Raw genomic sequence first — 23027 nt, 5'->3', positions numbered from 1 at the left:
TGGAGGGCAGTTGGGGTTAAGTGACTTGCCCAAGGTCACACGGCTAGTTAATGAGCATTTCTTTCAATTATTTATAAAGCATTATTCTGAGAAGGGGTCAGTAGATTTTTCCATACTGCTAGAGGAGCCCATGACACAAAAAAAGTTTAAGAACCCCTGCCTTAGAAGGCCCAAGGCTAGGTTTCCATTGCTTCCCTGGGCTCTAAGTCCAAGTGGATGGAACCTTTGACTTGTTTCTTTCCTGAGAGAAAAGCCCTTGGTCCTCCCATTTAGTTCATTGCAAATTTAGGAGTCTCTTTATAGACAAATAAGGTTACTTTGAGCCAGCCTCACCCAATTCCCCTTCCACCCTCACCACCCATATATACAAAACTAGAGTCAACCTCTTAAAGATTTTTAATGAAATCCTATTTCCTTTCCTAGTGAGGAAATAGCCAGACATCCTAGAAGCAGGAATCTCAAACTTATCTGCTATTTGCTAAATTACTTAATTCATCAGCTAGGCAGCAAAGTGGCTTAGTGGTTAGAATATTCGCTGGGCTTGGAGTTGGAAAGACCTGAGTTCACATTTGGTCAGTGTTCTCAGACAGTGTGACCTTATCTACCAGCAAAGCTGTCATGAGAATAAAATAAGAATTTTTTTTTGCTTCTTTTTTTTTGGAGGGGGGAAGGTAGGACAGTTGGGGTTAAGTGACTTGCCCAAGGTCACACGGCTAGTTTTTGTGTGTGTGTGTGTTAAGTGTCTGAGCCTCCTGACTCCAGGGCTGGTGCTCTATTCACTGTGCCACCTAGCCACCCCTAAATAAGAATATTTTTAAAGTGCTTAACAGCATCTGGGGCATATAATAGGTGCTATATACATGCTTATTTCCTCCCATTCCTCGATTTATATTTGTACTATGTAAATCTCAAAGGGATGAGGGACTATATAATATGACTTGGGAAGAGTGGAAGTGAGGTGATGCTGGAAAGGACTAGTTTCCAAGATCTAAGTTCTAATCCTGGCCCTATCACTAATTTGCTGTATGACTTTCTCTGAACCTTCATTCTGTAAAATGGGGATAATTAACCCTGGCTTCCTTCTGTCATGGGGCTGTTGTGAAAATTTTGAGTAGGAAGGGATCTTATAAGTTATCTAGACCTATTCCATTGATATGCATGTTGTGGATACAAGAAGACTTTGGGAAGTACTGAGTGATGATGGATGAATGGGTCAGAGATTATTACTGTTATTCTCATCTCCCAGGTGGAGAGACTGGGAAACCTAAGGCCAGCCTAGTGTTTAGGTCTCTGCTACACTGGCCAAAGAGAACACGATTCCATCTCCCTATCCTCTGTCCTGAAGCCATCCACATAACCCACCTTGAGTTTCCTAGCTAAGAGTCCTCTCTCAGACCTCCTTAAGCCTTCTCATGGGCTGTTGGGTCTTCCATAGGATTATAGGAGCCAAGATTTAGAACCAGAAGGAAACTTAAGAGATCATTTGGCCCATTTTCTTTATTTTGAAGATGAGGAAACAGGCAAAGAGAAATTCAGTAACACAGATGTGAGTGAGAGAAAACAGGAAGAGTCAGACCTTCCCCATGGTTGTCCCCTCATTAGAGGGAGAGACTTGCACTTAGAACATTGAGTTGTTTCATTTTAAGGGAGCCCTCCCAGTATTCTTAATGCTCCCTGGGCCATGTGGAAGCACAGTATCTCCCAGTTGTATGATTCCATGATGTCTGTCTCCCTTACGGTGGCCATGGATTGGCCCCTCTCCTCCCCTCTACCTTCACTCCCTCACCTCAGTCTCCTGCCAGGGCCAACCTCTTTACCATTTTCTGACTCAATAAGATTGTGTTGATGATAAAAATAGTAATAACTCACACTTGTAGAACTCTTTAAGGCTTGAAAAATGCTTTTCCCACAACATCTCTAGGAAGTAGGCAGTACAAGTATTATTATATTTATTTTACACATGAAGAAAGTGAAATCTGGAGAAGTTGTTTCTTGCTTATGATCACACAGCTCAGCAGGGCCTAATCTGGGCTCCTGAAACCCCCCAAAGCTGGAGCTAGGTCTTCTATGCTGTGACTGCTTTTGGCCTTAGAAATTATTGAATTTCAGAGCTAGAGGGCTACCTGAGAGACCGGTTAATTCAAACCCCTCATTTTACAGATGGGAAAAGCGCGAGGCAATGTGGCATTGTGAAACCAGAAGGGAATTTGGGGTCAGAGGACTTGGGTTCGAATATCAGCTCTGCTTCTATTTCATCACCCTCTTTGGGCCTCAGTTTCCTAATTTCTAAAAAAAGGAGAGATTAAACAAAACAGAGCCTAAAGTATCTTTATAATTGTTTCATTTGAATAACTTCCCCTAGGTCCCACAGCCTAAGGGTTCAGGTCTATAAGGCTCTTTCCATTACACCACTATTGTTTCCTTTTGTCTTTATTCTCAGCCATAAATACTTTTCACTTCTGTTCCTGCCCCTGTCAGCAAACCTTATGCTTTCCTTAACAGGTGTGTGACCAGCGTGATCAGCCATGGCTCCATTCCTACGTATCTCCTTCAACTCCTATGAGCTCGGATCCCTGCAGTCTCCTGAGGAAAACTGTCAGCCATTCTGTGCTGTCAAGATGAAAGAATCCCTGACCACAGGTAAGAGAGAGCCCAAAAAGGAGCCCTTCCTAGAGACTAAGCTGCAGGAGAAGGGGGTTAGCTAAAGGATTCAGTCCTGGGACCTCACAACCGTGAGATCCGTGAGCTGGAAGTGAATAGGGAGGGCATCTAAGCCAGCCTTCCTGCCCCAGAATTCTCAGGCCCTGGAGACAGGGTGGGGCAAAAGGAAGGGACAGGTCAGGATCGATGAACCTGCAGGACTGACAGACTGACCTTCTTCTACCAGGTCGCTTCTCCCCTGGAGGGGGAAGGCAGAGTGTCTCTTGCTTCCTGGTAGCTGCTGGGGCAGGGCTGGGCAATGGTGGAGTTCTTGCTTGTAATGATGTTTGCATATTGTCCCTTGTGGATAATTAGATGTGGCCAAAGTAATCTAGCAAGAGCTAGCTGATGGGGAGGTACCTTCCTAGAAGGCCACGGTGCTTGAAGATGTGTTCCATACCCTGTGTCCCCCTACCCCAACCCTGACTCTGTGAACCTCAGACAGAGGGAAGACGCTGGTACAGAAGAAGCCCACTATGTACCCAGATTGGGCATCGACGTTCGATGCCCACATCTACGAGGGACGGGTCATCCAGATTGTCCTGATGAAGGCAGCTGAGGAACCCCTGTCGGAGGTGACCGTGGGTGTGTCTGTACTGGCCGAGAGATGCAAGAAGAACAATGGCAAAGCCGAATTCTGGGTGAGGGGTGCTGTCCTCAGTGGTGATGAGGAATCATCTGAGTTGGGCACTATGTGTGTGTGTGTGTGTGATCCATATGTATCTTTGTCTTTGTGTCTGTGTGAGCGTAGATGTGTTTTGTTGTAGTTGATAGGACCCACAGAAAGTCACTGGGCTTTGCTCCCCCCAGGCAGAGATGTCTCAACAGGAAAAGGCTTTATAACTGTCCATTCCTCTGCCCCCAGTAAGACCTGCTTCAGGCAGGCTAGAGCAGGGGCACGGGCAGGTGTGAGACAGGGCCCCTGCTGACCTCTCTGCTCATCAGAGGCTAAGGGCAGAGTCCTGAATTCATACAGGAAATATTCTTTCTGTACCTACTGCTGGTTGCCATAGTGGATAAAAAGACTGTAGAAAAAAGGGATTCACAGACAATTGGGGAGAACAAACAGCAAAAAGAATAATGCAGAGCCACTGACCTGTAGTGCCAAATACTATAGTCCAAACTGGGGCCGGCAGGGCTGAGGAGCTGCAGTCGAGTCAGGAAGGGAAGGCTCCCTGGAAGAGGTGAGTTTTTTAGCCAAGTGAGCTCATTTGTCTGTTTGTTTGGATGTGTGAGCCCTTTCTGGGGTCTCTGTGTTCCAGAGTGTGCTTGTGATGTTCTAGGTTGGGTGGCCTTCTTTCTGCAGGACCCCCTGCCTCCCATCTGGGCTCTTCCCCTCATCAGAGCAGCTGTTGGGTGGGGGTGGGAGTGGGGGTGGGGAGTTTCCCTTCCTTCTCATTCTGTCCCTGGGCCTTGACTGGGGTTAGAACCTTTCAGTTCCCCAAATGTAACAATACTTCGTGGGGGATGGGGACCTTGCATCTTTCTTCAAAGACCCTTTCCTCGACATTGGACATCCATTTGGATGAAGATGTTTGGTTTGGCTGCAGCCTGAAGGGATGGGATGAGAGGGAGACTGACTGGTGATTGGGTATGACTAGCAATGCAGTGCCTGGATTGAGAAAGAGGCCAAGGGATGGAGGCCAAGGGCCTAGGGCTGGCTGGCTGGCTCTGGGGACTCCTCCCCTCTCCTCATGGACACACCTTCTTCTTGTCTTCTCAGCTGGACCTGCAGCCTCAGGCCAAGGTACTCATGTCTGTCCAGTATTTCCTGGAAGATACAGGTAAGGGATGGTTAACCAGGGTCTCACATTGTGTGCCCGGGCCCTGCTCGAAACGGGGTGGGGTGGGGGAGTTGGACATGCCTATCCTGTAGCAGCAGGAAGAGGTAGGAGACAGAGCTCATGAAAATGACAAACACGGGGTTCAGACTGTAGTCTCCTAGTTTTAACTAAGCTCTGTCTGTGAGTGGTCTAACTCTCTAGCAGGACAGATCACCCTGTTTCCTCAAGTTTGGTTCAGAGGGGGTGGAGCAAAGATTTTGGGGAACCAGTTGCTGTTGCCTACTATAGATTACCCAAGTGAACTTCCCTTACTCTCCCCTACCCCCAGTATGTTGCACTCAAGTCTCCTCTGAGGTAGACTCTTTCTACCTACCCCTGCTTCCCATTTCCAGTAGTCCTGACCTTACCACTCACTCATTGTGTGACCTTAGATAAGTCTCTTCCCCTCCTGGCCTCTAAAATGAGATTTAAGTGCTCTGAGTGTCTTTCCAGGTTCTGATGTGTTATGATTTAATGACTCTGGAATCTCCAGGCTAAGGTGAGACTGACCCTTCTGGTTTCCTCCCCAGATTGCAAGCAGTCCATGAGGATGGAGGACGAGAGCAAATTCCCCACCATGAACCGGCGGGGGGCCATCAAGCAGGCCAAGATCCATTACATCAAGAACCACGAGTTCATTGCCACCTTCTTTGGCCAACCCACCTTCTGCTCGGTCTGCAAGGACTTTGTTTGGTGAGTGGCAGGGAAGGTTCCAGAAGGAGAAGGGGAGTCAGGCTCTCAGAGTGGGGGAAGGGTTGGGGGAAAGCTGGGGAGGTAGGGCAGGGGCTGCCTTGAGAAGTCCGAGGAATTGGGAGGAGGGGGATTAGGACAGCTCCTTTGGAGGCTAGAACTTCTTCTAGGGGAGGTAGGAAAGGTTGTGCCTCACCTGATCTCTCTGACTTGGTTTTTCAGGGGTCTTAACAAGCAAGGCTACAAATGCAGACGTAAGTGTGAGCTTGTATATGTCGATGTATGTGTGTGTGTGTGTGTGTCCCTGGCACATTTGTGGGTACACGTGTAAATGTGTATGCCGCTATACAAATGTGTGAGTGTATAAACTATGGAGAGTTTGCTCTAACCCTGTCCCAAGGAGAAAGGAAAAGGTAGCCCTTTTATACTATCCCTCCCCCAGGGTATTCGTCCCCCAGACAGGCCCCTACTGCTCCCACCCACCAGCCTCCTCCCTGGTATTCCCTAACACCTTCTCAGGATCTCATTCTCCCTGTTCTCCTAGATGGGTCTTCCATCCTCCAGGTCCCTCTCTCCCTCTAGATCCCTCCATGGCCTCCCCATCCCCTTTGTGCCCCCTCTCTGGTCATTATTTCTTTTTCCCCTCCACTTTTCCCATTCCCTTGGACTTATGGTAACCAGGCAGGCAGGAGGTGGGGAGGGGAAAAGAATCAGTCCTTTAGGCCAGATGCCTCCCTAATGGTGTGGGAGGCCACTCAGGCAGGCCAGGAGAAGGAGAAGCTTTGTGCCTGGGGGCTGGGCAGTGTTGGGCGCCTGCTCACAATCTCTGCCCCCTGCCCTGCATCTCTTCCCGCCCCCCTACCCTGGCCTTGCCTCCCCAAGAATGTAACGCGGCGATCCACAAGAAATGCATCGACAAGATCATCGGCCGGTGCACGGGCACGGCAGCCAATAGCAGGGACACCATGGTGAGAAGGGATGTTGGGGGCAGGGTGGGACCTTCTTGGTGACAGGATCAGGGCAGGGGCATCATGTTGAGTAGAGGGGGGAAAACTAGGGACATCATAGTGTGAGTGGGTGAGGCTGCTAGGGAGGGGCCACAGAGTCCTTTGGGAGGACTTTTGTAGGAATTGGGGGGCATGGAGTTATTTTCAGAAAAAAGAGAAACCATTCAACGTGTGTGATTGGCACCCACATAGTCTTTCTTCAAAGCAGCTGTGGTAGGGAAGGCTCTGAATGGTGCCAGGTGTCCCCATCTGAGGCCTTCATTGCAGGGAAACTCTGTGTCCCTCCTGGTGAGGGGCTGAGTCCCAGCAGCCTCTGGGATGGCTCTTCCTGTAACTTCTTAGGAGGGATGCCCTTTGGGAGGTGGGAGTAGAGGTGACAGGAGGAAATCCCTAGAAGGTTTGGTGCTCCTCTGGACTTCCTCCCATTCCCAGCTTCCAGCGCCATCCTTGCCTGTAACCTGAGGCACAGCCCTTCTCTCTGGGCTTGTTTTCACCTCTGAAGTGGCATGGATTGGGCAGCCTTAAACCCTCTGACGGTCTGGCTGTCGCAAGGCTGGATGGCAGGGGCAGCGGGCTGGGAGGAGGTGGCAGGGACTCATGGCATATTCCTTACACTCTCCCCAGTTCCAGAAGGAGCGCTTCAATATAGACATGCCACATCGCTTCAAGGTGTACAACTACATGAGCCCCACCTTCTGTGACCACTGTGGGAGCCTGCTCTGGGGGCTGGTGAAGCAGGGCTTGAAGTGCGAAGGTTTGTGGCAGGAAGCAATGGTGGGGGGTGGGGGAGAGTGAGGGGAGAAGGAGAGAACAAGACAGGAAGGGGGGTCTGAGGGAGCTTTTGGGGATGAGTTGTGTGAAGGCCCAAGCCTATTCCTCTGCCTGGGGGTCATCCAGGTGGAGCTATCTTGGACGTAATTGGAGATGCAAATCTAAAACTCAGAAAGAGAAGTCAGGGCTGTACTCATTGATTGGGGAGTCATCTACTGAAGCCATAGAAGTGAAGGAAACCAAGGAGGACAAGACTGGAGCAAGAAAAGAGTTTTTCAGAGGCAGAGTCTTGGGGAGCATCCACATTGAGGGGTGAGGAGTATAGTGGGGAGTTGTTAGAGATGTGGTATCTCTGAAGTGGAGGGCAGAGTATCCAAAAGGAAGGGGGTGGGCTTACTCATTAGTGTTCCAGCCTGGATGCAGTGGATAGAGTGCTGGCCTTTGAGTTAGGAAGATCCCAGTTCAAATCTTGCCCCATATCTGTATGACCCTGGGCAAGTCACTTAGCCCTTCTCACTTTCATTTTCCTCATCTATAAGATGGCACCTTCTTCACTGGGTTATTGTGAGGATTGAGTAACACAACACATGTAAGGCACTTTGCAAACCTTAAAGTGCTATACAAATGCTAGCTATTACAATTTTTTTTATTATGCCCCTTGGATAGAAGTGTAGGTCAGGGTATGTGTAAATTTCTCACCTGAAATCTCATTTTTTTGAGTTATTAAGGAAGGAAACATGTATTTACTGATCACCTCCAATATGCCATGCACTATGCTAAGAACTTTACAAAGTTATCTCATTTGAGACTCACAACAACTCTGCATCCCTAGTTTACAGTTGAGGAAATTAAGGTAGACAGAGGTTAAGTAACTTGCCCAGGGTCATACAGCTAATAAGTATATGAGGCTAGATTTGAAGAACAGAGCCAGCTCTCTCTCTACTGCCCCACCTAGATCCTTCTCGGGCCCTGGGTCTGTAGCATGAGGAGGCTGATGGAATTCAGGGGAGATTCCTGATGCCTGTACTTTCTCTCTACTCTAGACTGTGGAATGAACGTACATCATAAGTGTCAGAAGAAAGTGGCAAATTTATGCGGCATCAACCAGAAGCTGTTAGCTGAAGCATTAAACCAAGTCAGCCAGGTATGGAGAGAAAAAAATCAGCCCCCAGGCTATGGGAAGTGGGCTGGGGAGGGGTCTTACGGCTAGGACGAGGGAGGTTCTAGCCAGCATTAATCGGATAAGGACAGATAAAAAATCCCAACCCCAATATGCAGACTAGAAGATTTAGGATCTGTTGGGGAAGAGATAATACATGTAAACTTAGCACTACAGGTTTCTTCCTTCAGAAAGCTCCCCAGAACATTTCAGGGCTCTGAAAGTGTTAAAAGAAGAACCTTTTAGTGTGGCGGGAAAAGTGCTCAGAAACTTCAAGTGGAAATGTTAGGAGGAAGATCCGCCAGAAGTGAAATCAACATATTCTAGGAAAAACAGAGGACGTCAATGGGAAAATGGGATTTGATGAAGCCTTTCCAGCCATTCAGCCATTGAATAAAATGGAGTAAACCTGTGTTGTTGAGACAACAGGGGTTCCCCCCATAACCAGCTCTGGGAAGTTGTCTTAGTAAGAATCGCGGTTGTCGGGGGCCAGGATCCAGCTTCCCCCTCTAGAGGTCGCCCCTCCTGATGCTGTGGAGCTGGCTGTGACTGCAGAACTCCTTCTCTTTCCTCCCTTTCTCCAGAAATCTTCCCGGAAGTCAGACACAGGGTCTGCGGAAAGCTTTGGTATCTACCAGGGCTTTGAGAAGAAAGCAGGTCCCTCTGGGGAAGATGTAGCAGGTGAGATTTCAAAACATGGAATTCAATTCAGCTAATGTTTACTTAGCGCCTACTAAGAGCAATGCACCAGGGATGCAAAGGCAGAAAAAGAAACGGCCCCTGCCCTCGAGGAGCTTATATTCTTCTTGAAGGATATAATATACATGTACATACATGTGCTGTGTGATGGTACATGTATGTTGTTTAACGGTGCACATATGTGCCTGTGATGGTACATGTATGTACCAATAAATAGCTACAAGGAGGTGCGGCTAGGTGACACAGTGAATAGAGCACCGGCCCTGGAGTCAGGAGGACCTGAGTTCAAATCCGGCCTCAAACACGTAACACAAAAAAACTAGCTGTGTGACCTTGGGCAAGTCACTTAACCCCAATTGCCCTACCTTCCCCCTCCAAAAAAAGCAAAAAAAAAAAATAAGATACAAAGAAATTTGAGGAGGGAGAGGCCATTGGAGCAATCAAGAAAAGCTTCATAGAGGAAGCAACACCTGGGCTGAACCTTGAAGGAAACTTAAGGATTCAGAAATGCAGAGATAAGGAAGAGGGCAGGCAAAGGGAAAGGGGATAACTATGTAGCACCTACCATGTGATAAGCAGTTTACAATTATTATCTCATTTGGTCCTCACAATAACCTTCAGAGGCAGGTGCTATTATTATCCCCATTTTACAGATGAGGAAACTGAGGCAAACAGGTTAAATTTCTTGCTCCAGGTCACAGTGCTAGTAAGTGTCTGAGACTGGATTTGAACTCAGGTCTTCCTTCCTGCAGGCCCAGGCTTCCATGCACTGTGTTATCTAGCTGCCTCTATCTGGATAGGTTATGCAAAGGCATAGAGTTCAGGAACTGTGAGTGGTCCAGTTTGGCTGAAATATAGAGGTGAAGAAGGAGAATAATGTGATATAAGTCTAGAATGATAGATGGAAGCAAACCTGAGAAAGGCTTTGGACTTGAGGCTCAGGCATTTGGATTTTGCCACAGAGGCAACAGGAAACCACTGAAGCTTTTGAGCCAGAGAGTGACATAGTAAGCTCTGCCAGGGAGAGTATTTACCACCTCCCTGGAGGTCTGGAGAGAGGACTACCAGGAGGCTGTTACAGTTGTCCAAGTGAAAGATGAGAAGGGCCTGAACTCGGCTATGGCCAGGGAAACAGAGAGAAGGGGGCAGAGATACTGTGGGGGTCGTCAAGATTTAGCAGCTCACTGGATAAGGGAAGTGAGGGCGGGGGAAGAGTCAGGGATGATTCCTGCCTTTCAAACCTGCCTGACTAGAAGGCTGTGGTGCCACCAGTAGAAGAAGGGAGATTTAGAGGAATGACAAGTTAAGAGGGAAAGATGTTCAGTTCTGTTTTACACCTGTTATATTTGAAGTGTTCATGAGCCATCCAAGTAGAAATGTCTGTAGCCTATTGGAAAGGCAGGGCTGGAATTCACTGGAGATCAGGACTGAATTTTCAGGTTTGGGAATTGTTTGCACAGATAGAATAATTAAACCCTTGGGAATTGATGAGAACTTAAGCCCAAGTATTGGGAGACACCCACATTTAGGGGATAGGAGGTGGATGATGGGATCCTGGAAGGATGCACAGGGGGAGAACCAGGAGAGACCACTGATAAGCTGAGGGAATCCCAAAAGAATAACTAGAAGGAAGGGAAGTAACAGTCAAAAGTTAGGTGGAGGAGGATGAGAACAAAGAAAAACCCAATAGACTGAGGTGAAGAGATTGTTGGTAACCTTGGAGAGAGTAGATTCAGTGGAGTGATGGGCTCAGAAGCCAGCCTGTAAAAAGTTAAGAAGGATGGGACGGCTAAGTAGTGCAGTGAATAGAGCACCGGTTCTAGAGTCAGGAGGACTTGAGTTCAAATCCAGCCTCAGACACTCAACACTTACTAGCCATGTGACCTTGGGCAAGTCACTTAACTTTAATTGCCCTGCCTTCCCCCCTCCAAAAAGCAAAAAACAACAACAACAAAAAAAAACAGTTAAGAAGGGAGTGGTTAGTGAGGGGGTGGAGACAAGAAGAGCAGATGGCTCTTTTAGGGTCTCAGCAATAATGGGATGAGAGATATTGAATGATAGTTTAAGAGGATGGCAGGGCCCAAGTGAAGATTTAAGATGGAAGGTAGGGACCTGTATATATTTGTAGGCAATGTAAAAGGACCCAGTAGATACAGAAAGAATGAGGATGAGAAAGAGGGGACAAAGATTGATGAGACAAGCTCTCAGAAGGGACAGAAGGAGAAGAAATAAAAGGTACAAAGGAAGGAATTGGCCATGATGTGGAAGAGGACTTTCTCAAGGACTAGAGCAAAGAAAGAGAAGATTGGTAAAGATATAAAGGAGTTTCAAGTGTGTAATAGGGAAGATTGAAGAGATCATAACCAGTGATGTTAGACTTTCTTCTGCAAGTAGTAGGCAAGTATAATATACTGAGAGCAATTCTGATTAGAATGGTGTAGGGAACAGGGGGAGAAAAGAGGTTTTTGAACAGCTGCTTTTGGGACTATGAGAATCAATGAGGAAGGAAGGAAAGGATGGCCACTCCAGTATAGTGAGGGCCAGTTGAGATTAGATGACAAGATTTGCAGTCAGCAGTCGTGTGACTTCCTCTAGGCAATTTCAGCAACACTGAAATAGGAAGTAAGGAGGTGGATTTGGGGGGTCATCAAGTATTGAGTCTGAGGGTTGCCAGGGTATGACTGGCATGAGGATAAAGGGGCATAATATATATTGGTGTAGGACAGTGTGTATTTGAACTGGTCAGCTGAAGGTGTCAGTGGATACAGTCTTCATCTGTGAATAATGATGCTAAGAGTTCTGTGCTGGACATTTCTATATCTCCCTATGTGGCCCCAGGGGAGGCAGTGCCCCTTCTCTGATCCTCAGTGTCTTCCTTCTCCCTCCCCCGCTCCAGTCCTATGAGGAGCAGCTTGTCTTGGTTGGGAGCACCTTCTTAAGAGTCCCTCCCTGCCCCTCTGAACCAAGGTAAATGTGGGTGGATATTGGAGTGTGGTTCAGGGTCTTGAGTAAAGATCTGAAGTGTTTACTTTCTGTTCCCACAGACAATGGGACCTATGGGAAGATCTGGGAAGGCAGCACGCCCTCCAAATTCAACATCGACAACTTCACATTCCACAAAGTCCTGGGCAAGGGCAGCTTTGGGAAGGTGAGGGACCTCTTCCTTTGGCCACCAGTGCTGGAAGGGAGTTTAGAGATCATTTCATCCCGTGATGTCCCAAAGAGGTGTAAACTGCAAAGCCAGGAATTGAATGCTGGTCCCCTGGTTAAAATCCATAGCTGCTCCTTGGGAATGGAGAGAGGCATCCTGTCTCTATATGGAGCATAATTAGATTAGATTAGTTCACTCTGGGGGTACCAAGAAGATAAACTAGAGTTTGAATGAGGATTAGAGAAAAGGGGGAGCTGGCAGAGGCAACCTCCAGGGAGGCATCTTCTCAGTCTTAGTTGGGATAGAGAGTTTATGAGAAATTGGACACTAAAACATATGGGAACCATTGAAGATCCATTAGAAATGAGCCTCCTCAGAAAACATAACTGCAAGGCAGTGGGCAGATAGGATTTGATTTACGTGGTGTCCGTCCACACACAGGCTTTTTCAGATCTGCACAACTGTGGCATGAAGCATTATTATGCATGTGTGCTGTTGGAGAGGCAGGTCAGACCTAGGAGGGTTTCTAGGAGGGTGCCAGGCTCTGGAAGAAGGGGTGCCTGGAGCAAAAGTGTCTACTGCACAACCACCCTTTAGGACCTAGACTGTGCAGGCTCTTCTGCCTCCCTTGCCTGCTTCAGGCCTCTTGCCTCTCTTTCTTGGTGACTCAGGTGCTGCTGGCTGAGCTGAAGGGAAAGGGCGAGTTCTTTGCAGTGAAGGCTCTGAAGAAAGACGTCGTTCTGATAGATGATGATGTGGAGTGCACCATGGTGGAGAAGCGAGTGCTGGCGCTCGCCTGGGAGAACCCATTCCTGACGCACCTTTACTGTACCTTCCAAACCAAGGTATTTCCCTCAAATGTGTCTTGTCCCCGACACTTAGCCTGGAAGATCCCCAGTCCCAGAGCCATGCCTTCCCCTCAGGGACAGGACATCTCAGAACCAGGAATTTCTGAGGTTAGGGGTAGATGTTCTTCCTTCTCTATCACCTGATCTACCTTCTGTCTTTCCCCTCTCCAAGCCATCCACACCTGCAAAGTATCCACCTAAAGCCCAGGGCTAACCACATCACTTTCCAACTAAGCTTCCATGGTTCCAGAGCTGTGCTAACAAATGTTTAATACCCAGATTTCTGGAGGTGGGATGATGGTGTGGGGAATATGTGCATGCACACATTTAAGTTTAATCAACATTATTAACATTTTCTCCACCACTTTCTTAAGTCTAGATAGTCAGCAAAACAATAAATCAATCCCTGATTTGCAGTTTGCTGATTTCTGAAATGTAAATGCTCATGCTGAAAATTTAACAGTGTGTTCCTGTTCAAGCTGGCTCTAGCACACTCCTCTCTGATTCCCTGTTCCTTCTTGGATAAAATATAATCTCCTCCTCCTGGTATTTAAGTCCCTTCCCAGCCTGGCACAGTCTAGCCTTTCTTTCATGTTTCTTTCCTTCTCATACTCCATTCCCACCAGACTGACCATTCCCCAGAGTTGGCTGGTCATCGCCCCCTTCTTGCCGTGCCCAGACTGGTCTCCTTCCTTGAGTCTTTGCTTCTTTCTTCAAGGCTTCTCTTGGGTACCACATCCTCTGGGAAGTCTTTCTCAGGCCCCTTAGTTGGAAATGTTGTCTCCCAGTGGTAGCAGTAGTCATAGTAGGAGGAGGAGGAAGAGTAAACACTTACTTACTAGGGGTGTCCCAAAGTCTTAGTGCTCTTCAGCTATTACAGCTTAAAATTGCCCTGAGACTTTTGGGACACCCCATATAGTATGTTAAGGTCTACAAACTATCTCATTCATCGTTGGATCCTTCTTACTCCCCTCCTCCTCTGCCCCAGTGAAGTATAAGCTCCTGAAGGGAAGGGACTGGTTTTTTTGTTTTGTTTTGTTTTTATCCCCAGTACCTAGCACATAGTTAAACAAATAATAAATGCTTGTTGAATCGGCATGTCCAGCATCGACAGAGTGGTGCTCACAGGGGTTCTCCATAGGTATCTACCTACCTGTCTCCCATGCAGGGCTGTGGCCCCTTTCCTCATCACTCTTTCCTTCTCCTGGCCAGGATCACCTGTTCTTTGTGATGGAATTCCTCAATGGAGGCGACCTGATGTTTCACATCCAGGATAAGGGACGCTTTGACCTGTACCGAGCCACGTGAGTGATGATGGGCCAGCCATTCCTGGGTGACAGCAGGGAGATTCCCCCTACATAGTGGAAGGCATTGTAGTGGCCCCTGGACCCTCCTCTGTTCCCCCACCTTTCTCTCCTGGGAAGCCATGCTTACCCTGGTCTGAACCCAGGGATCAGGGCCAATGGAGGAAAGATTTACAACAGATAGAGCATTCTTAGTACCCTTCAGATCATCCCCTTTTAAAAGCTGGAGTAAATTGGGAAAGAGCCCAGGACCAGAAATATTGGTTTCATGTCCCAGCCTTATCTCAAATTGACTGTAACCTTAAGGAGTCCCTTCCAATTCTGGCCATAGTCTCCTCATCTATAAAATGTCGGGTTGGGAGCTTGGATGAGCTGATCTTAGAATCCCAGATTTTCCTGCTCTAATGTCCTCCTTCTTTTCTGGCAGTGCAGAGGAATGATAATGACTCCTTATGTGCATAAAGGGCCTTTTCCTTTCATGTTTATTCTCCTATTGGAGCCACACACCAAAGGGTCAAGCCAGAGACTATTATCCCCTTTTTACAGATGAGAAGGAGGCTCAGAGAGACAGTAATAACACCTTACATTTATATAGCACTTTCGTATAAATTATGGCATTTGATTATATGGTCACACATTGAGCTGAGACCAAGTTGAAACTAGAAGTTGGGTTTTTTTGACTTCTGACTTTTGTCCAGGGTTGATTCTTTGGCACTGAGCTTGGTCAGGTCCTGCTTTTGAGGAACTCAGTCGTCCAGATTGTCTTAGGAGAGAAAAAAAAAGGTCATCAATCTTAGTTGGAATGATTTAGGGAACACCTAGGCAATGTTGTTTTGGGGAAACAGAGTTTAGGTATAAGACTGGCCCTTAGCCCAGCATGATCTCTGGGGCACAGTCTGAGTTGTGACTCCCATAAAAACTCTCCCGTGCTGCTTTATGAATTCAAGGTTCACTTTCTCCCTGTGGTCTTCATTTGACCTGGTAGTTAGAGAAAGGGAGGGGAATGGGTTCTAGAATGAAAAAGGGGCCAGAAGGGCAGAAGAGGCAAATCTTTAAGCCAGCCCCTACCCCATCCCAGAGGATGAGCCTACTCCCATGGCTCCTGAAAGAGCCCTAACCTGCTCTTCAGCCCTAACTTATTCTCCATAAACTTAACCCTCTCCCTTCGACCTTAAACATCTGAAAACTATTAACATTACTTCTTTTGACATGGCCCTGTTTGATTCTGTGGGGCTAGAGCCCACTGCTTATGGTCAATTCCTGTTATAAACCTAATTTACCTACTCTATGACCAAAACCCCAAATAGAGGGATCTAATACTTTCTGATGGCCCTATCTCCTCCTAGCCTTAATCCTCTTCCAATAATGATAATTTCCTCCAAGGCCCTAACACCTTTCCAAAGACCCCATCCCACCACCACCCTGCCCCCACCCTCCACCCCAGTGATCTTAACACTAGTGACCAAACCACCTTCATTGCCATACCTCCTCATGGCCTTAACCACCCCCTCCATAACCCTGACCTTTCCTGACGAGCCTAGACCCCTCTGTAGCTCTAAGCTTCCCAGTGGCCCTAACATCCATCCTACCTCATTATGGCCCTAAACCTCTACCCCAAAATGGTCCTAATACCCTCTACTCCAACAGTCAACTCTTTGATAGCCATCCCTTATTCCTGGATGGCCTTAAACCTCTGCATGCCCTGAACTGTAGTTTTCTCTTCCATCAAGACCCCGAACTCCTCTACTAGTTTTGACCTCCTGCAGAGTCCTCCCCACCTTCTCCAACAGTGACCAATTCTCTTTCTCCCCTCTGCCTCCATTGGACAGGTTCTACAGTGCTGAGATCCTGTGTGGTTTACAGTTCCTACACAGTAAAGGCATCATTTACAGGTGAGTCATGGGCTGGAAGCGGCCAGGGGGTGGGGGACTGGGGGATACGAGGCAACTGGAAGCTCCAAGAACAAGGGACCCTTATTAGCCAATTGTTATAGTCCCTCCAGCTTGGAGTGCAGTGTTCACCTTGTGGTATTTTCTTAATAAATACTCCTTGAGGTGAGTTGAACCCAAGGCAGACAGGCCAGCTTCAACAGAGCTGAGGAAAAGATCTTTCCTGAGGGCCAGGGACCAAAGGCAGATCTCCTTGAGGTAGGGGGAAAGGAAAAAGAAGAAGAGCCCATCAAGGATCCATTTAGCCACTCTTTCTCTTAGGGAGGCATTGGGAACCCCCTAAGGAGAACTCCCTTCTCCATGTGTTTCCTCCCCACCCCCATGTCTGTCTATGTCTGTGTTGGTCTGTCTCAGTCTGTCTCTGCCTGTCTGTCTGTCCATCTCACTTGGCCTCTCATGCCTTGCTTGAGAAAAGGACACCCTAAGTTCTGGACATCTCTGCCATAGAGGGAGAATATGGAAAGCTGGAGGCCTGGCCTCAAGGCATCCTCTGCTGTATCAGGCTGGCTCACTGATCCTTTTTTTATCGTACTATCCCACAGGGACCTCAAACTGGACAATGTGATGCTGGACAAAGAAGGCCACATTAAGATTGCCGATTTTGGGATGTGCAAGGAAAATGTGGTGGGGGAGAACAGGGCCAGCACATTCTGTGGTACACCAGACTACATTGCTCCTGAGGTGAGAATGGGCCTGGGCAGTAGGCGCTTCTGCCCCATCCCAGGAGGGAAATCTACCTTGTGAAACCCAGAGCACAAGGTGGCTCAAGAAGGAGCCCTCCCATACCCAGCTTTGGTCAGAGGCCGATCACCACAGTGCCCACCTGAAAGGCCCTGACAGGAAACCTCCAGAACCATTTGAAGCCTGGTCCCCAGGACTGAGAATTCCTCTGCCTGGGGACCTCTCAGCACCTGCCCTATCTGAGTCACCAGGGGGCCAAATATTTTAGCCTCTGACCAGAGTGGCATAGCAGTGAAGGCTGTGCTGTATATCCCCAGCCCCCAATACCGGAAGGAACCGTCTTGGTCTTGGTGTCCCAGAGCAGGAGAAGGGGTCATCTCTTTTCTGTTCCTGGCCAGCACCAGGGCTCATCACTATCACCTGGTGGGATACCTGGACCTGTTGCCCCCAGGACTATTGTGTCATCTTTGATGATCACTTCTTTCTCTCTGGACCTTGGTTTCCCATGTCTCCCTGCTTCCACCAGATGGATTATTTGACTTTGAGAAAGTACTTTGAATTCGGGGATAGGGGCAGGGTGAGGGGAAATTGGCTTTCTGATCCCTTAGTAGAGAAGGTAAGAAAACAATCAAGAGAATGTCTGAGGTGGAAAAGACCTTAGGAAAGATGGCATAGAGGAAAAATTGCTGATCTAGGAGTCCTGAGATTTGGGTCCCAGTCTGCCACCAACTTGCTGTTGACCTTGAGCCATTTTTTTCTCTCTTCTGTCTGGGACTCAGTTACCCTCTCTGTCAAATGAGGAAGTTGATCTGAAGGGACTGAGGGGGTCTAACTGGGTATGACTGTCAATAGAAGGGAGTCCCACTGGCACCTGCACCATTCTGTGCCCATCCCAGAGGCAGCTTCTGCCTGCCCTGACTCCAGCTCTCCCACTTTGCTCCTACAGATCCTGCAGGGCTTGAAGTATACATTCTCAGTGGACTGGTGGTCCTTTGGCGTCCTCCTGTATGAGATGCTCATTGGGCAATCCCCCTTCCATGGCGATGATGAGGACGAGCTCTTTGAGTCCATCCGTGTGGACACACCCCACTACCCACGATGGATCACCAAGGAATCAAAAGATATCCTGGAGAAGGTATGGAGACCCCAACTGATGTCAGGAGAAAGTAGTCAGGGAAAGGGAGAACCTAGCAAGGATGGCAAGATTCAGAAGAAGATAATAGCTAATAAAAGCTAGCATTCATATAGCAACTTAAGGTTTGCAAAACACTTTGTAGGTATCTCATTTTTATCTTCACAACAACCCTGGGAGGTAGGTGTGATTATTTTTCCCATTCTACAAGTAAGGAAACTGAGGCAGACAGGTTAAGTGACTTACCCAAGATCATACAGTTAGTAAGAGTCTGAGGCCAGATTTGAGTTCAGGTTTTCCTGATCCCAGGTCCAGTACTATAACCACTGAGTCATTTAGCTGCCTACAGATCAATCAGTAAGCATTTATTAAGCTCCTATTGTTCTTGGGGCTCTGTGCTAAGTAAGCATTGGGGGCTATAAAGAAAGACAGAAGACAGTCTGTGCTTTCAGGGAGCTCACGATCTGATGGATGCCCCTCTCCAAGGCATGATACTTGTAAGAGAGGAGGAAAAAGCAGAAACAGCCTGAGTTCCCATTCTTCCCTTTAGGGACAGCATCTATTTCTGGTCATGGGCTCCTTCCAGAGGCATGACCCTTTGGTCACTACATGCTTGTTAGAGCCATGGCTTGGGGGAGTGCTTTCTCTTATACTCCAAAGCCACTGAACTGGCCTGGGTGGGATTTGTTCTCTCTGGTGGAGAGAGGCTGCAGTGGGGGTGGGGAAGGAGCTGCAGGAAAAGAGGGGAAAGTTTATTTTGGAGCAAAGGAATCATCTCAAGAGCATTGGGGAGAGGGTGGGGATAACCTACTCAAACTCATTTCCAAGACAGCATTTAAGTGAAGACAAATAATGCAGTTGGTTCTCGCCCATTTATTGAATCAGGTTTGTGAGGCTGCTACCTGGTTTGTCTTTGTTAGTCTTTATTCCATAAATATATGATTTAATACAATACAACACAACACAATATAATGTAATGTAAGTATATATAAACACATATATACATGTGTATACATACACACACATACATATTCCATAATGCTAAAGCCACATCACTTTAGAAACATTCCATCATTCCTGATGCCAGCCAACTTGGCTTAGTCACCCCTGAAGTCAGTTTGTCTGAATCAGTGATGGTTGGTTCTTGGGCTTTTTACCCATTACCTGGAAGGATCATAGACTTCTTCGTGGGAAGGAACCATAGAAGTCACCTAGCTCCACCTTTTTCATTTTGTTTTTACAGATAAGGAAATTGAGACCCAGAAAGGTTAAATAAGTGACTGGCCTAAGGTCACACAGGTCATGGGTTGCAGAGCCAGTATGTGAGTTTGGGTTTCCAATTCCAAATCGAGAGCTCATTCGAGTTTCCCACATGTTAGCTAGCCCTTCTGCGCACATCTCACTCCATCTTTCTAATTGCCAAAGTGACCAGATACCTCCTATGCGACAGATACTGGTAGACTCAGGTGCCTGTCCTCAGAAAGCCCACAGTCTAACTCATGAGACAAGAAGATTCATCCTTGTATTACTCACAATACTAAGCGTAGAGATGGACTGAGAGGTCCAGACAAATAGATTGCAAGAGTCCAGAAGAAGAGAAAGAAAAATCACTTTTGCCTGAGGGTGATGGCTTGTTGGAGGATACTCCTCTTCAATTGAGCCCTAAAGGAAGGCATAATTTGTATGGGTAGAGAAGCAAGGATGAATATTCCACACCTGTGGGAATAACTAGCCCTATACTATAGGCGATTACTTTCCTCTCTCAGGGCTTTATTTTCCTCAACTTTAAAATGGGGATAATACTTCCAAACACAGGATTATTTTGAAGATTGTCTTATTTAGATAATGAATGTAAAGGCACTTGGTAACCATGAAGCTTTATAGGAGAATAAACAGAACCTTATTCCCAACAAGAACTTCCTGGTTCACTCATCTGACCATCCTTGTACATCTGCCTCCAAATCAAGCTTCTATCTCTGACTAGGGCACCTAGAACCAGCTTGGGGAAGACCATGGCCAGCTTCTCTGATGCAGTCCTCATTCTCTCCATTACTTAAGTCCCCCAGTGATTGATTTTTATCGGTCTGTTCTGTTCAAACTTGCCTAAATCCTTCCTGAGCCTGAACTTAAGCATGTGTTTATATAACTTTCTAATATGACCATGATGTTCTTTTGGGCTACAGCTGTTTGAAAGGGATCCCACTAAAAGACTGGGGGTGACAGGTAACATCAAAGTCCATCCATTCTTCAAGACTATCAACTGGACTCTCTTGGAGAAGCGGGAAGTGGACCCACCATTCAAGCCCAAAGTGGTAAGTGGTCCCGGGGCCCTGGAGTTGCTTGGCCCTGACTCTTATTCTTTCTCCCTCTCTCCTTGTCCCAGATCCATCTCCAGCTTCAGGCTTTCCTGCCTTCTTCCATCCATCACCTCTCCTGTTTTCACCATCTCACCCCATGTTCTTCTCTGACGTTGACCTTCCCTCCCTGGGTCCCTCTGTTCTCTCTCATTCTTTATCTAAGCAGATATTTCCTGTCCCCATCATGTGCTTAGCATTGGAGTCAGCGACTCTTCAGTCTTTGTCTTCATATCCCCAGACCCGGTATGATGCCTGGCACATAATAGTTGCTCAGTTAATGCCAATGAGTTGTGTTGAATTAAATGAGAAAATATTGGTGATCTAGTGCCTACTTTGTGCCTAGCCTCAAGCCAGATCTTCTGAATGATCCAAAGACACATAGGGACCAGTCTCTGTCTTTAAAGAGCTGACAGTCTTCCCTGAGTAGGGGAGGGGAGGTGGGACAAATGTACATGAAAAGCCACATGCATTGCAGGAGTTATATATCTGTGTAAGATGTAGAACCACCACCACCATTGAACCCCTGCCATGCATCCTTTTTTCTGCTATTCCATTTAACTTAGGTTTAGCTCTCCTATGCAGGAGATGGGGTGGAGCTCAGTCAAATCCAGACTGTCCTGTAACATTGCCTTCTTACCTGCCTTAGAGTTATCCTCTATTCTGGTACTTGGGCTTCACATAAGAATTAGACCAGCCATTCTGTGCAAAGCAATTGGCTTCTGTGTAGAAGTTTTAACTCATATGAGGGAACTATCTGCGGTTTGACTTGGGACACCCTAGAGTGGGAACACAGGAGGGGGAGATAATAGGGATAATGAAAAGACATTAATACAGCACCCACTATCACCCCTGCCCAAGTAGGACATCAGCCACCACCTCCGAAGCTAGAACAGCAGCCATCCTCCACAAAGGGGCTGTGGGACTTGAAGGTGGGGGGAGGAATGTAACCAGAGGTTAGGGCATGAGGTTTTCAGACCATGGCAAAAGGAGGGAATCCACCATGTTCCTATGAGAAGCCACCCACTGGGACTTGGACCACATTCTCACCACTCCTCTGGGGGTTAAGAGATGGGACTCCCAGATCTATTGTCATTCTATGCTGAGGGCATCTCTTAGGGATGCTGAAAAGCTCAGGGATTTTATGGGCAAGGGTATCTCATATTCTGAGATTGACTTCCCATCTTTGATGTCTGTCACATGTGGAGAACTAAGAGGGCAGCTAGAGGTTTTCATAACTGAAGGAGGGAGCATGTCTAGAACAGAGATAGCCCATCTTGTTGAAAGGCTAGGCCCAGAAAACTAGAGAACTTTTCTAGTCCCCCATATCCACTCATTCTCTTAGGTACCTAGTATCCTCCTTCCCTTTCCCTCCGCTGTACCCTACTCTTAGGAGAGGTTCTAGGATCATGGCCATAGTCATGCTGGGGACTTATGGGAGGGACAAGTATATGGCCTTCTCCTGGCCTAAGGTCCTGCCACCTGCTCACTCTGACCTCTTACGTACTCGACTCCTCACCACAGAAGTCAGCTGGCGACTACAACAATTTTGACCGAGAGTTCCTAAGCGAGAAGGCCCGCCTCTCCTTCAGTGACAAGAACCTCATTGATTCCATGGACCAGACAGCCTTTGCCGGCTTCTCATTTGTCAACCCCAAATTTGAGAGGCTCCTGGAGAAATGAGTGTTCTGTTGAACCCTCTGTCCCCGTCGTCGAAAGCCCACCAGTACTAGCTAGCTATGTGTACCAATCCCCCAGGGTGGACAAGGCTAGAATCTCTCCTGGCCCCCTCTCAGCCCTCTCCTGGGCCCCACAATATGCAACAGTGTGATTGTAATTATTTTTCCAGCTGCCTCCATGCCCATAGGCAACAGGTCTTTTGCATGGTTGGGGTTTTAGGTACCTTCCTCTGTGAATCATGTGTGAATTTTCTGCTCCTCTGCTCGAGGAGGGAGATTGTAAATCCCATGTTTTGTTACTTGAATGTAGTTATCTATTGAAAATATATATTATATATAAATATATATATATATATATATGAAAAGCTGTATATATTGCTCCATAGAGAAGAAACATGTAAGGGAACTGGTGATGTGTTAACTTTTTTATAAAAACACACAAACAAAATCCAAACATAAACCACGAGATCTCTTGGTTCTTTTATTTATGTGTCCAATAAAACAAGGGAACGGTTTGGCTGTCCTTATAAAGTTTTCTTCTCCACAAATTCCTTGGCCACTGTCACATTCTGGTGCCCACCTGAGGGACTTGGGAAGTTCTCTGCCCTTGCCCTGGGCCAGCTGCACCCAGGCCTCTGCAGTACAATCATCATTTTCTCCTCTAGCTGCATATACGCTCTCTTGAGCCATGCAGATTTTGGTGTTGGTGTTTATATATATATATATGTTCTTACTAAATGGGGGTTGGGAGAGAAAAAGCCGGGTTTGATCAGCAGCCATCCTCTGCCTTATGTCCCCAGTCATTCTCAAGCAGGGATTGTTTATGAGAGAGAGACAAGAGGCATGCCTAGATGTGCCCTCAGGGAGGGTATAGTCTGGAAAGAGACCAAGGAGCCAAACCCTGCTCTAGGCCAGACTCCTAGGATGTGTGGAAGAAACGAGGAGAATGTGAGAGCCAAGGAAAAGCTCACAGTCTATCTAGGCTGTGGGTTGGCAGAGACACAAGATTGATGAAGAAAAACAAAACTTGGAATAAATAGTAATATTTGCTAAGTGGCCAGTGGGTGGGGTACAGAGAAA

At 47.3% G+C, this 23027-nt stretch overlaps 1 protein-coding gene across 3 annotated transcripts in view; it reads left to right on the top strand.

Annotated features, from left to right (window-relative positions):
• Nucleotides 1-22470, top strand: part of PRKCD (protein kinase C delta) — a 57827-nt gene extending 35357 nt beyond the window's left edge. For all 3 annotated transcript variants that reach the window (XM_069095479.1, XM_069095477.1, XM_069095478.1), the window contains 17 exons: nt 2503-2640; nt 3142-3341; nt 4424-4484; nt 5054-5216; nt 5436-5467; nt 6096-6181; nt 6845-6974; nt 8035-8135; nt 8735-8831; nt 11894-11997; nt 12672-12845; nt 14061-14152; nt 15982-16044; nt 16644-16782; nt 17729-17917; nt 20098-20226; nt 21793-22470. In XM_069095479.1, the coding sequence (XP_068951580.1) occupies nt 2526-2640; nt 3142-3341; nt 4424-4484; nt 5054-5216; nt 5436-5467; nt 6096-6181; nt 6845-6974; nt 8035-8135; nt 8735-8831; nt 11894-11997; nt 12672-12845; nt 14061-14152; nt 15982-16044; nt 16644-16782; nt 17729-17917; nt 20098-20226; nt 21793-21951 (2034 nt within the window). In that variant the 5' untranslated portion in view covers nt 2503-2525 and the 3' untranslated portion in view covers nt 21952-22470. The remainder of the gene's footprint in view (nt 1-2502; nt 2641-3141; nt 3342-4423; nt 4485-5053; nt 5217-5435; nt 5468-6095; nt 6182-6844; nt 6975-8034; nt 8136-8734; nt 8832-11893; nt 11998-12671; nt 12846-14060; nt 14153-15981; nt 16045-16643; nt 16783-17728; nt 17918-20097; nt 20227-21792) is intronic.
• Nucleotides 22471-23027: the final 557 nt, after the last annotated feature.

Source organism: Petaurus breviceps, unplaced genomic scaffold, assembly GCF_028583685.1.
Source record: "Petaurus breviceps papuanus isolate PSGF00001 unplaced genomic scaffold, PetGlider_PUasm1.0 227, whole genome shotgun sequence".
Taxonomy (NCBI): domain Eukaryota; kingdom Metazoa; phylum Chordata; class Mammalia; order Diprotodontia; family Petauridae; genus Petaurus; species Petaurus breviceps.
This window is presented reverse-complemented; position numbering and strand designations above follow the sequence as displayed.